Source organism: Rhinoraja longicauda, chromosome 5, assembly GCF_053455715.1.
Source record: "Rhinoraja longicauda isolate Sanriku21f chromosome 5, sRhiLon1.1, whole genome shotgun sequence".
Taxonomy (NCBI): Eukaryota; Metazoa; Chordata; class Chondrichthyes; order Rajiformes; family Arhynchobatidae; genus Rhinoraja; species Rhinoraja longicauda.
Genome location: NC_135957.1, coordinates 83,601,125 through 83,615,702, shown reverse-complemented (window position 1 = coordinate 83,615,702; position 14,578 = coordinate 83,601,125). Strand labels below are relative to the sequence as shown.

At 46.7% G+C, this 14,578-nt stretch overlaps 1 protein-coding gene across 3 annotated transcripts in view; it reads left to right on the top strand.

Annotated features, from left to right (window-relative positions):
- Nucleotides 1-14,578, top strand: part of pdss2 (prenyl (decaprenyl) diphosphate synthase, subunit 2) — a 169,768-nt gene that overhangs the window by 89,281 nt on the left and 65,909 nt on the right. For all 3 annotated transcript variants that reach the window (XR_013547322.1, XM_078400251.1, XM_078400252.1), the window contains exon 4: nt 1,047-1,245. Coding sequence is in view for 2 of the 3 variants with exons in the window: in XM_078400251.1 (XP_078256377.1) it covers nt 1,047-1,245 (199 nt within the window). In the remaining variant the exon portion in view is untranslated. The remainder of the gene's footprint in view (nt 1-1,046; nt 1,246-14,578) is intronic.

The following is a 14,578-nucleotide window of genomic DNA, read 5'->3' as shown; positions in this document are numbered from 1 at the left end:
ATTTTGGGCCCCATATCTGAGGAAGGATGTGCTGGCTCTGGAGAGGGCGCAGAGGAGGTTTACAAGAATGATCCCAGGAACGAGTAGGTTAACATCTGATGAGTGTTTGACGGCACTGGGCCTGTACTCGCTGCAGTTTAGAAGAATGAGGGAGGACCTAATTGAAACGTACAGAATAGTGAGAGAACTGGATAGAGTGGATGTGGAGAGGATGTTTCTACTAGTGGGGGAGTCTCGGACTAGAGGTCATAACCTCAGAATTAAAGGACATTCTTTTAGGAAGGAGACGAGGAGGAGTTTCTTTAGTCAGGGTGGTGAATCTGTGCAATTCATTGCCACAGAAGGCTGTGGAGGCCAAGTCAGTGGATATATTTAAGGCAGAGATAGGTTTTTTAGATTTAGAGATACAGCGCGGAAACAGGCCCTTCGGCCCACCGAGTCCGCGCCGCCCAGCGATCCCCGCACATTAACACTATCCTACACACACTAGGGACAATTTTTTACATTTACCCGGTCAATTAACCTACATACCTGTACGTCTTTGGAGTGTGGGAGGAAACCGAAGATCTCGGAGAGAACGTACAAACTCCGTACAGAAACAGGCCCTTCGGCCCACCGAGTCCGCGCCGCCCAGCGATCCCCGCACATTAACACTATCCTACACACACTAGGGACAATTTTTTACATTTTCCTAGTCAATTAACCTACATACCTGTACGTCTTTGGAGTGTGGGAGGAAACCGAAGATCTTGGAGAAAACCCACGCAGGTCACGGGGAGAACGTACAAACTCCGTACAGACGGCGCCCGTAGTCAGGATCGAACCTGAGTCTCTGGCACTGCATTCGCTGTAAGGCGGCAACTCTACCGCTGTGCCACCGTGCCGCCCTTGATAGATTCTTGATTAGTAGGGGTGTCAGGGGTTATGGGGAGAAGGCAGGAGAATGGGGTTAGGAGGGAGAGATTGAAAGGCGGAATAGACTTAATGGGCCGAATGACCTAATTCTGCTCCTATCGCTTACGAACTTATGATCCTCTTTTTTTCAGTCAGCGAAATCTGGCGGAAATTACTGAACTGATCCACACAGCTTTCCTCGTGCACCGTGGTATAGTGAATATCATGGAGCTGACGGCTTCACATGGACCATTGAAGGACATGCAGTTGGGAAACAAGATGGCCATACTGAGTGGGGACTTCCTTCTGGCGAATGCTTCCACAGGGCTGGCACAATTGCAGAACACGCAGGTATGGAAGGTTTTCTTTTCCAAGCTTATGAAAATAAAAGCAAGAAACATAGAAAAATTAAAAAATAGGTGCAGGAGGAGGCCATTCGGCCCATCGAGCCAGCACCGCATTCATCGTGATCATGGCTGATCATCCCCAATCAGTAACTCGTGCCTGCCTTCTCCCCATATCCCTTGATTCCGCCAGCCCCTAGAGCTCTATCTAGATTTAGATTTTTAGTTTTAGAGATACAGCGCAGAAACAGGCCCTTCGGCCCACCGGGACCGTGCTGCCCAATGATCCCCGCACACTAACACTATCCTACACCCACTAGGGACAATTTTTACATTTGCCCAGCCAATTAACCTACATACCTGTACGCCTTTGGAGTGTGGGAGGAAACCGAAGATCTCGGAGAAAACCCACGCAGGTCACGGGGAGAACGTACAAACTCCGTACAGACGGCGCCCGTAGTCAGGATCGAACCTGAGTCTCCGGCGCTGCATTCGCTGTAAGGCAGCAACTCTACCGCTGCGCCACCGTGCCGCCTTGACAGAGAATTCCACAAATTCACAATTCTCTGGGTGAAAACGTTTTTTTCTCACCTCAGTTTTAAATGGCCTCCCCTTTATTCTTAGATTAAACCTTTGATAATAAAGCTTCGGTTAATTGAGGTGTCACATGTGTCTTGCAGGAAGAGCGAGGAGATTTTTGTAATGAGTAGAAACAAGGAACGACATTACGATTTATTCACAAAATGCTGGAGTAACTCAGCAGGTCAGGCAGCATCTCGGGAGAGAAGGAATGGGCGACGTTTCGGGTCGAGACCCTTCTTTAGACAGATAGACACAAAGTGCTAGAGTACCTCAACGGGCCGGGCAGCAGAAAAGGATGGGTGATGTTTCCGGTCGGGGCCCTTCTTCAGATTGAGATGCAATAGAGTTTCCGGCTGTATATATATGATATGAAGAAGCAATACCAATCGACAACATTAATGAAAAGGTGATTTGACTTTAGAAATTAAGAGGTCCTTCTGAAAAATTGAGGGTAAATGTAACATTGTGGAAACAAAAACAGTGACATAAATCTGTGTACCTCTTCATATCATCCGGTGCTTCAAATATTTTATCAGCAAATTAAGGAAAATTGAAATGGTTGCAGGTCTACAATCAAATAATTTAGTTTAGTTTAGAGATAATATCACTGTTAGGGTGAGTTCATTGCATTCCATTACCTTTGCAGGTTCACAAGCAGGCCATTGCGCGAGATTTAGTTCCGTTTAGTTTGGAGATACAGCATGGAAATAGGCTCTTCGGCCCACCGAGTCTGCGCTGATCAGCGATCACCCCGTACACTAGCACTATCCTGCACACTCGGGACAATTTACACTTTTCACCGAAGCCTATTAACCGACGTCTTTTGAGTGTGGGAGGAAATCAGAGCGCCCAGAGAATGCCCACGCAGGTCACGAGGAGACCGTACAAACTCTGTACAGTCAGAACCAGTAGTCAGGATCGAACTCGGGTCTCTGGCGCTGTGAGTCAGTAACTCTACCGCTGCACCACCCTGCCGCCCTAATTGGCTTCAGTAAATTTGTAAATTATTCCTAGAGTGTAGGACGGAGCTGGTGATCACGGGTCGGTGCGGACTTGGTGGGCAAAAGGGCCTGTTTCCGTGCTGTGTCTAATGTTTCCAATATTCAAGCCATGCAGAAAGAGACAAGAGTGTGTTGTGCTTGGGGAAAGGTGATTTAATTGGTTATGATTGGCAATGATCCAGGCAAACACTAGTAGACAGAAATAAGAATTGGGAGTTTGGGAGTAATGTAAGAATACTAGACCAAGTGGACCCGTTGGGCCCAAACCTCTCCTGCATTGGTGCAGCACCCTCTCCTCCCCCCCTCCCCCCTCCCCTCCTCCCCCCCTCCCCCCCCTCCCCTCCCCAATGACCACGACAATGCCGAGTCAGGTCGATACAAGTTACTTTTATTGTGAAACTAGTACCTGGCTAAGAGATTACACCGTCTTCGGAAACATCGCGAAATTCCCACGCTTATCAATGCTTCTCCGGCGTCCTAATTTTCGCTGAAATCACTGACAAGTCTGTAATTACTTGCGTGTTTTGAAATATAACATCTTGCCCGGGTTACTTGGAAAACCAAGCTTCACGGTAACAAGGCATAAACTGGATTGACTTCCAGTTTACTAATAGCAGTATTAAGAAATTTAATTTTAAACGTGGTTTTTGTGCGGAGTGTGGGCATTCTTTGAAAATGTACGGGAGATGCATATCTGGTTTCTAGGTTGCATATCTGGGTTGGGAGCCCACTTTAAATGTAATGGCTGATGGCCATAAACATCGCAAAATTCCCACGCTTACCTGACCGTCAAACTGTCGCCTCCAATCTACCTGTCAAATGTCCTGACGGTAAATAAATAGGTTGAACTCAAGTATTTTATGGTATGTTCAAATTATTTTACTTCATTTAATATTACGTGCTTTTAAATGCATCTGCGACAACCTAGCAAACCTGGGGACAGCGTGCGACAGCGCCCGCAATAAGCAACGATACCTGGCGACAAGCCAGCTGTCGCCGAGAAATTTCTATCCGGACAATTTTTCAGCGACGGGCCGAGATCCACTACGATTCTTTGAAGACTCCTCACGATCATGCCCGCGACACCCCGGCGAACTGTCGGCGACAGCCTAGTCGCCAGCAGTCGCCTTAAAATCGCCTAAGTGGGACATGCCCTTTAAACTCTCGTTCGTTTGTTTGTTTGTTCCTGAACTACAGCCAAAACGGTACACGATAGCCCGACAATTTTAGGCCCACCTTACTCACCGTCATCCCTTTGGTGCTAATGGAAGAAGTTTCATTGAAATCGGTGTTATATTTTTTAAGTTATTCACATTTTAAAGTTTAAATCTATCTCCTGGGGAAGGAGGGGGGTGGATGGAGGGGGGGAGGATAAGGGGGGTTGAGGGGGATGGAGTGGGGGGGAAGGGGAGGGGAGGTGAGGGGAGGAGGGGGGGAGGGGGGAGGTGAGGGGAGAGGGAGGGGAAGGGGAGGAGGGGGTGCTGCACCAATGTAGCAGAGGTTTGGGCCCAACGGGTCCACTTGGTCTAGTAACTCTAAATGTTTTCTTAAGTGTTGCATGGTACCTGCCTCAACTACCTCCTCGGGCAGCTCGCTCCATACACTTACCACCCTTTGTGTTTAAAAAAAAGTTCTCCTTCAGGTTCCTATTAGATCTCTCTCCCCCTCCCCCCCCCCCCCCTTCACCTTCAACCTGTGTCCTTTTGTTCTTGATTCCCCTACTCTCAGTTTAGTTCAATCCAGTTTAGTTTATTGTCACGTGTACCGAGGTACAGTGAAAAGCTTTTGTCGAGTGCTAACCAGTCAGCAGAAAGACAATACATGTATACAATCGAGCCATTTACGGTGTAAGGGAATGGCGTTTAGTGCAAGGTAAAGACAGCAAAGTCCGATTAAGGATAGACCAAGGGTCATCAAAGAGGTAGATAGTAGTTCACCACTGCTCAACTACTATCAACCTCTGGGCAAGGGACTCTGTGCGTCTACCCGATCTATTCCTCTCATGATTTTGTACGCCTGTATAACATCTCCCCTCATCCTCCTGTGCTCCAAAGAATAAAGCCCTAGCCTATTCAACCTTTCTCCATAGCTCAGGCCCCCGGGTCCTGGCAACATCCTTGTAATGCTTTCCTGCCCGCTTTCCAGCTTAACAACATCCTTCCTGTAATTGGGTGACCTTGTTCGGTTTTGAGTCCTATTCCTCAAACCATGTCTACTGTAAGCACACACCTGAGTTTAGTTTAGAGTTGCAGTGCAGGAACAGGTCCTTTAGCCCACCGAGTTCGTGCCGACCAGTGATCCCTGCACACTAGCACTATCCTATAGTGTGAGCAATTATCATTTTTATCAAAGCCAAACCAAATTGTTACCGAGGTTGGATAGACTTGGATTGTTTTCTCTGGAATGTCGGAGGTTGAGGAGAGATTTTTACTGAACATACCTGCACGTCTTTGGAGTGTGGGAGGAAACCGGAGCACCTGGAGAAAACCCACGCAGTCACGGGGAGAACGTACAAACTCCATACAGACAGCACCCATAGTCAGGATCGAACTGGGGTCGCTGACACTGTAAGGCAGTAACTCTACCGCTGTGCCGCCGTGCCGCACAATCAATACCGCCCTACCTATGCCTCTCGTAATTCTATATACTTCTATCAAATCTCTCCTCAACCTCCATCATTCCAGAGTCTATCCAACCTTTCCCTGTAGCTGAAACCCTTTAATCCTGGCAGCATTCTGGCAAAATGTGTCTCAGTCTGAAGAAGGGTCTCAACCCGAAACGTCACCCATTCCTTCTTTCCAGAGATGTTGCCTGACCCGCTGAGTTACTCCAGCATTTTGTGTCCACCAACATTCTGGCAAACGTTGGAGGAAAGGCCAGGTGTGAAGATGACTGTGGATAAAGATGGTAACACATATTTCACTGTGCCTTAATTGGTACATGTGACAATTAAATTGAATCTTGAATCTTGAATTTTGAGATGTGATAAATACTAGGAAGAACTGGGGAAGAAAATCGTCTGTGATTAGACACGTCAAAAGATCATTTGCAAATTACTATATCAAATTATTAGCGTGGTACATTGTAATCAATTTCTAGATGTCCTGGTGATTATGGCCATTAACAGATGGGGTTTTCTCCAGTCCCTCTGCAAACTCATTCATCCCCGAATGCATTGAGGGGCAGCAATTAAATGTGAGATTGGGGAATTTCTATTTTAATGAAATGCAAATCTCTTTTGCTGACTGCCACAGGTAACATTAGCGAAGCCAGTTATTCTTCCTTGGACATTTGTCTCCCTATGGGTTGCGCGGGAGTGTGAGCAGGGGAAATGTTTCGATATATTTTAAAAGGTTGTTTACATTTTGCGATCTTCAGTATTCATCTCACAGTTGGCGTTTTTGGTGAGTTTTAAACCTGTGGATTTGCAAGTACAACTGTTGGATAAACATTACCTTTTGTGATTATAGGCGATATTAAAACATAACTCATTTCCAAGGTAATGACGCAAATTAATAGCAGTAAAGAAAGGCGCTTTTATAAGTTCACGAGTTATTCAACGAATTCATTCAATTAAGTCATAGGAGCAGAATTAGATCATTCGGCCCATCAAGCCTACTCTGCCATTCAATCTGATCTATCTTCTTATCAACCCCATTCTCCTGTCTTCTCCCCATAACCCTTGACACCCTTACTGATCAAGAGTCTATCAACCTCCACCTTAAAAATACACATTGACGGCCTCCAATGCCGTTTATGGCTATGAATTTCACATATTCACCATCCTCTGACTAAAGAAATTCCTCCTCATCTCGTTTCTAAAGGTGCGTTCTTTTACTCTGAGGCTATGGCCTGTGGTCCTAGACTCTCATCCACTCTATCCAGGCCTTCCACTATTTGATAAGTTTCAATGAGGTCCCCCCCGTTACCCTTCCAAAGGATTTATTGTGCAAATAGTGTCACAATCTCAAAAATCCACTTGGACAGATGGGTCGTTGGATCATTCAAAAAGAAGCTGTACAGCATTTTATAATTAAAATGGTCAGTACGTTTTCATTGTTTTAGAATCAACAGTTAATAGCTGACATTTTAGTTATTCGTTCATTTGTGAAATTGTTCACTAAATTATGTATTTACATTTCAAATTGATATTGTCTAGGCATGAGTGAAATGCTTGGCAATTTGAATGTAACTTTTCTATTTGGTGCACCATTTGGTTTTGACAAAAGACTGGAAGGCTTATAATCTATCTATTATTATTAATATTATATTAATATGGGGGTATGGGGAGAAGGCAGGAACGGGGTACTGATTGAGAATGATTAGCCATGATCACATTGAATGGCGGTGCTGGATCGAAGGGCCGAATGGCCTCCTCCTGCACCTATTGTCTATTACTAAAACTCTCATCTTGTATGTATGTTGTTCCCGAAATAAAGGCAAAACGGTGCACGATAGCGCAACAATTTTAGGCCCACCTTAATCACCATTGGCCTGTGGTTCAAATGGTTGTTATATTTTAAAAGTTATTCAGTTTTTAGACTTTAATAAATCACTTTTTAAACATTAATAAGTGGCTCCCACTTGCCTTACCTGTCAGCCGTGCCTGCGCAGTAGTACCTCCGTCTTCGACGTCACAATGGGAACCCAACGGCGGCCCGGTGGCGCAGCAGTAGAGTTGCTGCCTTACAGCGAATGCAGCGCCGGAGACTCAGGTTCGATCCTGACTACGGGCGCTGTGTGTACGGAGTTTGTACGTTCTCCCCGTGACCTGCGTGGGTTTTCTCCGAGATCTTCGGTTTCCTCCCACACTCCAAAGACGTGCAGGTTTGTAGGTTAATTGGCTGGGTAAATGTAAAAATTGTCCCCAGTGTGTGTAGGATGGTGTTAATGTGCGGGGATCGCTGGGAGGCGTGGACCCGGTGGGCCGAAGGGCCTGTTTCCGCGCTGTATCTCTAAACCTAAATCTAAAATCTAAACGAGTCCGCGCCTGTGCTGTTGTGAATTTGTGCAATTCTCCGCCACAGAGGGCAGTGGAGGCCAAATCACTGGATGGATTTAAGAGAGAGTTAGATAGAGCTCATGGGGCTAGTGGAATCAAGGGATATGGGGAGAAGGCAGACACGGGGTATTGATTGGGGACGATCAGCCATGATCACAATGAATGTGGGCCGAATGGCCTCCTCCTGCACCTATTTTCTATGTTTCTATGTTTAAGCTTTGGCATCTGAGTACTTTAGAGATACAGCATGGATCCAGGCCCTTTGGGCCCACGCCGACTTTTGTTCACCAGTTCACACCAGTTCAATGTCATCCCACCTTCTCATCCACTCCCAACACCCTCAGGGCAATTTTTCAGAGGCCAATTAACCTACAAACCTGCAGGTCTTTGGGATGTGGGAGGAAACCGGAGCACCCGGAGAAACCAACGCGGTCACAGGGAGAACGTACAAACTCCATACAGACAGCACCGAAGGTCAGGATGGAACCCGGGTCTCTGGCACTGTGAGGCAGCAGCTCTACCAGCTGCGCCACCTTGGTCTTTGATAGCAGTTTTTTGCTCTTAGCTTCAACGACAAAAATCTGTAACAACGATATTAGTTTCCGTCATTCCCACTGAGTCATGGAGCTGGAAATACAATTTTGTTTCATATTTCAGAATCTTCAATTGATAGTCGAGCCTGGTGGGACCTGTGCCATTTTATTGAGAGAGGCAATGGAGGAGATTGCTGGGACCTTCACAAAAATCTTTGTATCATGTCCAGCCACAGGTGAAGTTTAGTTTAGTTTAAAAATACAACGTGGAAACAGGCCCTTCGGCTCAATGAGTCCACGCCGACCAGCAGATCACCCGTTATCGAGTTCTATCCCACACACTAGAGGCCGATTTACAGAAACCCTGCACGTTTTTGGAGTGTGGGAGGAAACCGGAGCACCCCCGTGAAAACACCACGCGGTCACAGCGAGAACGTACAAACTCCGTACAGACAGCACCCGGGGTCAGGATCTGATCCGGGTCTCTGGCTCAGGAAGGCAGCAACTCTACCGCTGCGCCACGGGGCCCATATTTAACACATTTTATGTTTGCTATTTGTTATATACATTTAATAAACATTGCCACAGAAAATTTCCCTCCTGGGATAAATAAACTTCTATCATATTGTATTGTAATCCTTTAATTTAGTTTATTGTCACGTGTATCGAGGTACAGTGAAAAGCTTTTGCTGCGTGCTAACCAGTCAGCGGAAAGACAATACATGATTACAATCGAGCCATCCACAATGTACAGATACATGATAAAGGGAATTTATGTGAATAACGTTTAGTGCAAGGTAAAGTCCAGTAAAGTCTGATCAAGGATAGTCCAAGGGTCTCCAATGAGGTAGATGGTAGCTCAGGACTGCTCTATAGTTGTTGGTAGGATGGCTCAGTTGCCTGATAACAGCTGGGAAGAAACTGTCCCTGAATCTCCCACTTTCCTCCCACATTCCCAATACGTGCAGGTTTGTAGGTTAATTGGTTTCTGTAAATTGTCCCTCGTGTGTATCAGGGTGATCGATGGTCGGCGTGGGCAGAAGGGCATGTTTCCACGCTGTATCTCTACGCTAATGTTAACTGCCTTGAGAAATACAACAGTGGGTGCAAAATGGCAGACTGGTGCAAGATTGAAGGGCTAACTTAATTTCCACTCTGTTGGGACCGTGTTGCTAATGCTTTTGCTCCCAGTGAAAGTTTGGAATGTAGTCTTACATGGAGTAAAAAAAAAGAGCGGAGAATCCTAGTAGTGGGCCTTTCAGTGAGCTGCCAAACGCTTTGACTGGCTTTTCCTGTGGGTATTTTCCATCAAAACGCAGGCGCGTAATGTGGCCGACACATGCTCATTGTCTGTCGTGGACTCCCACCACCTCAGGGCCGACAGATGGAAATGAGAAAAGCATCTTGCATTCTCAAAATTGTTCACATCCTGAATTATTAGCAACATTGTCATCATCCACATTCAGGGAAGGCTGAAACTCAAGTTTGTTTACATGAAACTTGGGTCTTTGAGATTGCGATTTCAACACTTGGTTGCAGCTTCCGATTCTCACTGAAGGCACGACTGATTTTTTTCCATTTTGAAGAGGAGGTTTACCAGAGTGATGCCTGGATTAGGCGGCACGGTGGCGCAGGGGTAGAGTTGCTGCCTTACAGCGAATGCAGCGCCGGAGACTCAGGTTCGATCCTGACCACGGGCACCGTCTGTACGGAGTTTGTACGTTCTCCCCGTGACCTGCGTGGGTTTTCTCCGAGATCTTTGGTTTCCTCCCACACTCCAAAGAAGTACAGGTGCGTAGGTTAATTGACTGGGTAAATATAAAAATTGTCCCTAGTGGGTGTAGGATAGTGTTAATGTGCGGGGATCGCTGGGCGGCGCGGACTCGGGGGGCCGAAGGGCCTGTTTCCGCGCTGTATCTCTAAAAAAAAACTAAATTAGGGGGGTATTAGCTACAGGGAGAGGTTGGACCGACTTGGGTTGTTTTCCCTGGAATGCCGGAGGTTGTGGTGAGATCTGATAGAGTCATACAGCGTGGATGTAGGTCCTTTGGCCCAACTTGCCCACGACGACCAACATGCCCCGTCTACACTAGTCCCACTTGCCTGCGTTTGGCCCTGTTAGAAACCTTAGAAGTATACACCGATCAGCCAAAACATTATGACCTGATGAGCCAAAACATTATGACCACCTGCCTAATATGCTGTTGGTCCTCCGTGTGCAGCCCCATACGCAGCAGGGTGTGATGCACTGTGTATTGTGACACATTCCTCCCGTGACCACCATTAACATTTTCTGTGACTTGTGCCACAGTCGACCTTCTGTCGGTTCGGACCAGACGGGATAGCCTTCGTTGCCCTCGCGCATCGATGAGCCTTGGGCACCCAACACCCTGTCTGTCGCCGGTTTGTGGTTTGTCCCTCCTCGGACCACTGTCGGTCGGTACTCACCACTGCTGACCGGGAGCACCCCACAAGCCTTGCCGTTTCGAAGATGCTCTGACCCAGTCATCTGGCCATAACAATTTGGCCCTTGTCAAAGTCGCTCAGGTCTTTACTCCTGCCCATTTCTCCTGCATCCAACACATCAACTTCAAGAACTGACTGTTCACTTGCTGCCTAATATATCCCACCCCTTGACAGGTGCCATTGTAACAAGATAATCAATGTTATTTCCTTCGCCTGTCAGTGGTCATAATGTTTTGGCTGATCGGTGTATAACATTATGAGAGGCATAGATAGGGTAGACAATCAAAACCTTTTTCCAGGATGGGAAAAATCAAATATTAGGTGAAAGTGTTTTTCATCAAATGCATGGCACAATATCCAGTAAGTAGGGCGGCACGTTGGCACAGTTGGTACACAGATGGTACACAGATGGTACCTTAGAGCTGCTACCTTATAGCGCCAGGCACCCGGGTTTGATCCTGTCTTCGGGTACTTGTTTGTGCGGAGATTGCACATTCTCCCTGTGACTGCGTGGATTCTCTCCAGGCACTCCGGTTTCCTTCCACGTTCCAATGACTTGTTGGTTAATTGGCTTCTGTAAATTGTCCCTAGTCTGTAGAATAGTACCAGTGTATGGGGATCGTTGGTCAGTGTGGGCTCGGTGGGCATAAGTTGGGCATAATGGTCATGTGTTTTCACACTGTATCTCTAAACCTGATACACCCTGGCCACTCCCTCTTCTCCCCTTGGACGGCACGGTGGCGCAGCGGTAGAGTTGCTGCCTTACAGCGAATGCAGCGCCGGAGACCCGGGTTCCATCCCGACTACGGGCGCTGCCTGTACGGAGTTTGTACGTTCTCCCCGTGACCTGCGTGGGTTTTCTCCAAGATCTTCGGTTTCCTCCCACACTCCAAAGACGTACAGGTTTGTAGGTTAATTGACTGGGTAAATGTAAAAATTGTCCCTAGTGTGTAGGATAGTGTTAGTGTGCGGGGATCGCACACCTCCAGATTCAGGGACAGTTTCTTCCCAGCTGTTATCAGGCAACTGAACCATCCTACCACAACCAGAGAGCGGTCCTGAGCTACTGTCTACCTCCTTGGTGACCCTCGGACTATCCTTGATCAGACTTTGCTGGCACTAAATGTTATTCCCTTATCATGTATCTATACACTGTAAATGGCTTGATTGTATTCATGTATTGTCTTTCCACTGACCTGGTTAGCACACAACAAAAGCTTTTCACAGTCTGAAGAAGGGACTCGACCCGAAACGTCACCCATTCCTTCTCTCCTGAGATGCTCCAGATACTTTTTGTACCAGCATCTGCAGTTATTTTCTTTCATTGTACTATGGTACACGTGACAATAAAATAAACTAAACTGAACTAATACAGCAGAGGAGACGAGTCGAACTCTGCCAGCTTGCTGAAAGAGCCCTTGGTTCCTCTCCTTCCCTTTCTTTCCCACTGCCCCGCATATTTTTTCCCCCCTCTTGTAAGAATATATCCTATTTCCTTTTGAAACTTTATTATTGAGTCAGCTTTCACCACCCTTTCAGAGAGCACATTCCAGGTCTTAACTAACTCTCTGCGTGCTTTCGAAAAAAAAAGAGTCTGCATTCCCACTTTGACATTTTTTGACGATTTATCTTAGGCCTCCAGTTTCTCGCTCTGCTGCCAATGGAAATAGAAGACGGCAAGCTATCAAATCCCCGCAACATCTTGAAGTGTAAATGTCAACATTTAACATTTTAGCATCCTCAGCAGATTTATAGAGTGACTAGGGAACTTTTTTTCCCATGCGTGAAAGCTCCGTATACGTCTGCGTTTCTTGGACCTTGCTGAGTGGCTAAGTCGTCCAGGAAACGTTTTGTTCCAAACTATTCAAGACTATTTTTCTGCTTTCTGCTGGCCTGCTTGCCCATTAGACCCACCCGCCCTCATGCGTTCTACCATACTTCGCAAACCCTTAATGGTGGAAGAGACCCGATGGGCCGAATGGCCTACTTCTGCTCCTACAACCTATGAACTTAATTCTCCCCTCTCTTCTCCTTTCGGGCAAAAGGTACAGAAGTGTGAAAATGCACACCTCCAGATTCAGGGACAGTTTCTGCCCAGCTGTTTTTTTTAGATTTTTAGAGATACAGCGCGGAAACAAGCCCTTCGGCCCACCGGGTCCGCGCCGCCCAGCGATCCCCGCACATTAACACTATCCTATACACACTAGGGACAATTTTTTAAAAAAAATTTGTTTCCCAGCCAATTAACCTACATACCTGCATGTCTTTGGAGTGTGGGAGGAAACCGAAGATCTCGGAGAAAACCCACGCAGGTCACGGGGAGAACGTACAAACTCCGTACAGACGGCGCCCATAGTCAGGATCGAACCTGAGTCTCCGGCGCTGCATTCGCTGTAAGACAGCAACTCTACCGCTGCGCCACCGTGCCGCCTGTTATCAGGCAACTAACTGAACCATCCTACCATAACCAGAGAGTAGCTCTGAACTACTATCTACCTCATTGGTGACCCTCAGGCACTCTTTGATCAGACTTTTCTGGCTTTACCTTGCACTAAACGTTATTCCCTTATCATGTGTCTATACACTGTAAATGGCTCGATTGCAATCATTTATTGTCTTTCCTCAGTCTGGTTAGCACGCAACAAAATCTTTTCATGGTGCCTCTGCACCACATGACAAGAAACTAAAATAACGAAACTATTTATCTAAACTAATTAATTCCATTGCAAAATCTCCTCAAAGTGTGCCTACTTTGAAGAAGTTCTCCATCTCTAATGGTTCTATGAGATCCTCTCTCACTGTTCTCATTCTGAACCTTTCCTATCCATGCAGCTGTCCAAATGTCATGTAAGTGTTTTTATAGTACCTGCCTCAAGTGCCTCCTCTGCCAGCTTGTTCCATTCAGCAGTAAGACAATAGACAATAGACAAGTGCAGGAGGAGGCCATTCGGCCCTTTGAGCCAGCACCGCCATTCAATGTGATCATGGCTGATCATTCTCAATCAGTACCCCGTTCCTGCCTTCTCCCCATACCCCCTGACTCCGCTATCCTTAAGAGCTCTATCTATATCTCTATAAATACATAATTACAGTTAAGCAGTCCACAATGTACAGATCAGTTCAGTTTATTGTCACGTGTACTCAGGCACAGTGAAAAGCTTTTGTTACTGTCAGTCAGCAGAAAAACAATACATGATTACAATCAGGCCATTCACGGTGTACAGATACATGATAAAGGGAATAACACGAATAACGTTTAGTTACAGGATAAAAGGAATAACGTATAGTGCAGACCACCCATTCACACTCGTCCCATGCCATCCCACTTTCCCATCCACTCCCTACGCACTAAGGGAAATTTACAGAAGCCAATTAACCTACAGACCTGCACGTCTTGGGATGTGGGAGGAAACCGGAGCACCCGGAGAAAACCCACACGGTCATGGCGAGAACGTGTAAACTCCACATAGACAGCCCCCGAAGTCAGGATTGAACCTGGGTCTTGGGCGATGTGAAACAGCAGATCCACCAGCTTAGGTACATGTTCTAAGCTGGCGGCACGGTGGCGCAGCGGTAGAGTTGCTGCCTTACTTTGGTCAACGTGGGTTGTTTTTAAATGTGCTATACAAATAAAATTGACTTGACTTGACTTGACTTACAGCGAATGCAGCGCCGGAGACTCAGGTTCGATCCTGACTACGGGCGCCGTCTGTACGGAGTTTGTACGTTCTCCCCGTGACCTGCGTGGGTTTTCTC